General features: G+C 55.3%; 1 protein-coding gene across 1 annotated transcript; it reads left to right on the top strand.

Annotated features, from left to right (window-relative positions):
- The first annotated feature begins 35 nt into the window (after positions 1 to 35).
- On the top strand, positions 36 to 3,556 carry PROK1 (prokineticin 1). Its single transcript, XM_009891724.1, has 3 exons — positions 36 to 107; positions 2,559 to 2,684; positions 3,437 to 3,556. Exons 1-3 carry the CDS (start codon positions 36 to 38, stop codon positions 3,554 to 3,556), a joined length of 318 nt encoding a protein of 105 aa, XP_009890026.1.
- The last annotated feature ends 1,497 nt before the right edge of the window (positions 3,557 to 5,053 follow it).

Here is a 5,053-nt window from a genome sequence, read left to right as displayed (position 1 = left end):
GGCACGGGGGGGACGACGGCTCCTGTCCCGACACCATGGGCCCTCTCCTGCGAACCCTCTGCTTCCTCCTGCTCCTCACCTCCTGCCCCTGCGCCGTCATCACCGGGGTAAGTGCCGGGTCCCATCCCCAACCTGGGAAATTTGAAAAAAAAAAATTTTTTATTATTATTATTATTATTTGGGGGAAATAAAGCAGGAATCGGTGCCTTTCGCTGTTTGCTTTGGGGTAAAAAAAAAAAAAAAAATAATGGATTTATTACTCATTTTTTCGACACACGGATGCTGTTCTCGCAGCCAGCCCCAGCCCACGTGAAGGTAAAGTCGCGCCGGTCAGCTGCTCTTTCCGCTTCCCTTCTCGGCACCGTGTCGAACCCGGCCCACAGGAAAATGGGGAATTTTAGGAAGTTTTCCAACAGGGCAAAAATAATATATCTTTACGGGCATCCCCCGGAGCATGTTCTCAACTGGGACACGGGCTTGAGCATCCCGGATTGCCTTTTTCCCTCCCAGATTAAGAGGAATTATTAAAAGGCAGGGGGGAAATGTCGGGATGCAGAGGAGAGGTACGACGCTTACCCCGCTGTGTTAATGGGATTTCGGGGCTCGGCGTGTCTGAGAGCTTTGTGCTGAGCTGGACCAAGGGTGATGCTAAAAGCAAGAGGAGCGGCGAGTTTTGGGGATGAAATCCAGGCTTTTGTGGTGCTTCAGGAGTCAGGATGCTCATTTGGGCAGCTCCAGGTTTGGCTGAACTCCCTCCGCTATTTCCCCTGGCAGTGAAAAATCAGTTTAAAACCAAGAGGATGCCTTTGCATGCCGGCTGCCTCTCTGCCTCCCGGCTTTTCCCAACCGCTGGGAATTTTGTGGTTGATTTCATCAGGCTCTTGGCTCCTCTTTTCCCAGACATTCCCTATAGTTCGACCCATTTCTTTCAAGGCTGTGATTTTTTTCGGCCGGGTCTCCCCAAACCCCTACACACACCAGTTTGCAGGAGAGGGTCCATCGTTGCTAATATCTGAGTTTTACCGGTATTTGGGTGTTACGAGGTGCTTCGGATGCTTGAGAAGAACCAGGTTCCCTTCAGGAAAGGGGAAACTCTTCAAAAATCCTCTTATTGCCCCCTGACGAGAGAGCTGCACCCCAAAATCACCCTCCTCCAGCCATCGCTCTCGTGTGTTTTCCCCGGTTGCAATTCCCACTCCTCTTCGTCCGTAGGAGCGCCGTGCTCGTGGCGGGGGAGAGGGGGGGAGGAGGGCGATTCAAGGCTCCGCGCTTGGGCCGGGGTGGGAATTTGCTCCCTCTTCCTCTCCATCCCCACCAGCACCCGGGACCCGCGGGGCTCAGCGCTGCCAAACCTCACGTGGGGGCTTTAAAACGCGCTGGTGGCCAAAGGGACAGGTCCTTGTTTAGGGCTCACAGGGATGCTCGGAGCAGGGGGGGTGACCCCGGGGAGGGGGGTTTGGGTGACCCCCATGGGTGCTTCTCGTGCCACCAACCCCGCCATCGGGAGAAGGGGTCAGGGAGGAGGTCAGGGGGGTGCGGTGAGCTGCTCAACAGCCTGGGGGAGGGGAAAGGGGTCCCGCCTGGTGCTCGAGGTGCCCCCATCCACCTCTTCTCAACAGCCTCACGGCCTTCCAGGTGTGGCGGTGCACGTTTGTATCCGTGCCTCAGTTTCCCCATCCCGGGGGGGTTTAGACGTGACCCTTCCCTGTTTGGCATCATCTGCCTCGAGTGGGAGAGGCTGAGTTGTTGGTATTGCTCTGCTCCCTAATAATAATAATAATAATAATAATAATAGCAGTGGGTATTTGCGTTCTTTAGCAGGTTTTACAGGCTCAGACGGGCGACGCATGTGCACGCCGGAGGGTTTATCCCCTGCCACCACTGCTCGGACTTGGCACCGATGCTGCTTTTAAGTTGGGCAGCCACGAAGTTCTCCTCTGTCCCTCCCATCACTTCACGCACGTGGGGATTTCCCCCTTTGTCCTGCAACCCCCAATACCACCAGTCCAACCTCTGCCCTGCCCCAGCTTCAAACTGGAAGGGGGGAGATGACTAGACAATGGACTAGATGATCTATCTCTAGAGGTCCCTTCCAACTCTGAAAATTCTGTGATTCTGTGAGATTTAGATGAGATATTAGGAAGAAATGTTTCCCTGTGAGGGCGGTGAGCCCCTGGGGCAGGGTGCCCCGAGAAGCTGTGGCTGCCCCATCCCTGGAGGTGTTCAAGGCCAGGTTGGACGGGGCTTGGAGCAACCTGGGCTGGGGGGAGGTGGCCCTGCCCAGGGCAGGGGGTGGGAGTAGATGGTCTTCAAGGTCCCTTCCAACCCAAACCCTTCTATGATTCCATGAGAGTGCTCTCCCCTCCACCCTTCCCAATCTGAGCCAGTGGAGAACCCCAAACCTCCTCTTCCTTAAATCCCCATCAAGGTCACCCCCAGCAGTTTGGCGTGGGCTGATTTCTCCACTACCCCCCCTCCCCCTCCCTTCCCCCCAAGCAGAGGGCCAACGATGCTTTCCCGGGCTGGTCCCACTAACCCCCCCTCGTCCCTCTCCCCAGGCCTGCGAGCGGGACCCGCAGTGCGGCGCCGGGACCTGCTGCGCCGTCAGCCTCTGGCTGCGGGGGCTGCGGATGTGCACCCCCCTGGGGCAGGAGGGGGATGAGTGCCACCCCTTCAGTCACAAGGTACCGGTGTGGGGATGCCCAGTGGGACTGGGATGGGGTGGGACGAGGGCTGGGAAAAGGGCTCGGAGCGTGGGAGAAAAGCTCCGTTAAAGCCCTGGGATGGAGAAGGGGGTCGGTGTCGAGGGGGGGTGGGGTGGGTTTGGGATGAGGCTCTGGGCAGCATCGTGGTGGTCCCTGAGCCAGTTTCATCCTATATAAAGTACTTTAAGCAAACCCCTGCCTGTCCACATCACCCTAAATCCTCGGGATGTCCCATGAGTGCCGCGGATCTCGACTGGGAGCTGGGACCGAGCCGCCCACCCCATTCATTTAAAAGAAAAGCGCAGTCCAAGTGGAGATGTAAACGCTCCGCCGAGCGAGGAGAAGCCCAGTTAATGCCGCAGAGCCGCCCCAGCGCCACGATTTCTGTCCGAGCAGAACCCTCAACGCACTGGGATTAGCCCAAAGCGCGACGCTGCCGCGATCTCTCCTCCGTCAGGATTTAGCGGCAGCATCCCGGCCCCGGGGGGAGCATCCCGCTCTCCGCTCCCAGATTGATTTTGCACGCTGGCGGCAAGATTTAATGATGCTGCGCCTTCTGCTCGCGCAGGGAAGGAGCGAAGGGCTTCAGCGGGATCAAAAATTAATTTCAGGCATATCCCCATTAAATCTCCGAGAAGAGCCGGAGCTTTTCTCAGGGTTTTGTTCCCATTTGATCATTTTTTGGTGCGGCAGAGCCCTGATGCCCTTTTCTCTCCCGTATCTCTCCACAGGTCCCTTTCTTCGGGAAGCGCCAGCACCACACCTGCCCCTGTTTACCCAACTTCATATGCTCCAGGTTCCTCGACGGCCGCTACCGCTGCTCCCTCGACTTCAAGAACATTGATTTTTAGGGCGATGCTCCCGGCTCTCCATCTGCGAGACCCCAGTGCCCATTTCTCGCCCTCTCCCGTGGCCATCGGTTGCCCACGTAGCACCAGGCAACCTTAAAAGTGCTTTTCCAAGGTAGACAGTGTTGTTATAAGCTGTATGTTATATGGGGAAACTGAGGCACGGTCAGACCCAGCTGCTCCGATGTGTGGCTTAGTAAAGCTCTGCCCCAGCCCGGAGCTGGACCCGGCTCCAGCCTCCAGGAATGGCTCAAAGGACAGTGGCCGTGGCCTCAAAAAACCCCTTTCACGAGGTGTTGTCTGCATGTAGTGGAGGCTATCCTTTATTTTATGCCGTAAAAACCAAGGGTGATGTCATTTGGGAAGGGTGAAAGTAGATGCCGAGCACCCAGCAGCCCAGCGCTGCCTCCCCTGGTTTTTATCCCGGCTCCCGATAAAAAGGGGGATGGTGAAGCTGAGCAGCATCACTTCATCTGCCGAAGGGTCCGCGGGGCCCGTCCCAGCGGCGATGGGGGCGATGGAGCCGGGGCTCGCGGTTTTTCCACCCTTCTCGCTCGTACACTAAGAAAGACACAAAGTCAGAGGGGCAGAAACTTCCTTTTCTGGGGAGTTTCAGCCATTTCCCTACCATTCCTACCGGATAAAACCATTTCTGTAAGGGCAATTCCCAGCGCGGTATTGCCTGATTGTGACTTATCAGCCTATTTTTTATTTTTTTTTTCCTGGAAGCAGCTCTTCAGGCTGGCGATGGATGGTCTCGTCTAGCCGGCAATTAAAAGAAATCGATTCCAAGTAGGTGTGGGGAATTCAGGAAAAGATTTCCCCAAAGTTGGAGCAACGCAATGTGTTCGGCAGAGGCTGAAGCGGGGCTGGCTGGAGCCGTGCCGCACCAGAGGTGGGTCTTTGGGACGTAGGAAAATGTTTTCCAGTCTCATCATCTGCCCCGTATGAGGTTTGGGAGCCTCTCTTTATGTCAGTCATGTTTGAGAAGAGAATGGGATATTCAGGTTAATTAAACGCGCTGCAAGTTCTCTCTGCCACGTGCTTGCCGTTCCCCTCTTCAAAACACAACGTGGAAAAATGGTGTATCAATTGAGCTTCTCTCCTGCTTCCTACAGCAACCCCTGGGAAAAATAAATAAAAAGAAAGAAATAAAGGAAATAAAAAAGAATCATCACAATTTACAGCAAGAAAACCCAAACCCGACCGGTTTCCCGTCACGCCGAAGCTGTGTTTGAGGTGTGAATGCAGCAGCGTTCCAGCTGCTCCTGGAAAGCCCTTGGGGGGGCTTATTTTGGTGGGGTTTGGTGGGTTTTGGTGGGTTTTGGTGCTATAGCAGCAACTGTTTCTATTCCTAAAGACCCCAAAGGACACCCCAGGTACGGCTGTGGCAGCTGCGATGTTACGACGGAGACTAAAGTAATTCAGATTTGGTATGTGATGCTGGGTGAAAGCTTCCCCGCAGTTGTTTCTCCCCCCCGCCTCCAAATTATTGTAAAT

The sequence above is a fragment of the Charadrius vociferus genome, unplaced genomic scaffold, assembly GCF_000708025.1.
Source record: "Charadrius vociferus isolate BGI_N301 unplaced genomic scaffold, ASM70802v2 scaffold819, whole genome shotgun sequence".
Lineage (NCBI taxonomy): Eukaryota > Metazoa > Chordata > Aves > Charadriiformes > Charadriidae > Charadrius > Charadrius vociferus.
The sequence above is the reverse complement of the archived record's forward strand: the minus strand, read 5'-3'. Positions and strand labels throughout refer to the sequence as shown.

Bases quoted from the DNA above. Each gene is read 5' to 3' on its own strand.
- PROK1 (XM_009891724.1), top strand. From the start codon at position 36: ATGGGCCCTCTCCTGCGAACCCTCTGCTTCCTCCTGCTCCTCACCTCC. The intron at 108-2,558 runs GTAAGTGCCGGG...CCCTCTCCCCAG, and splicing joins CCTGCGCCGTCATCACCGGG to GCCTGCGAGCGGGACCCGCA. The intron at 2,685-3,436 runs GTACCGGTGTGG...ATCTCTCCACAG, and splicing joins GCCACCCCTTCAGTCACAAG to GTCCCTTTCTTCGGGAAGCG.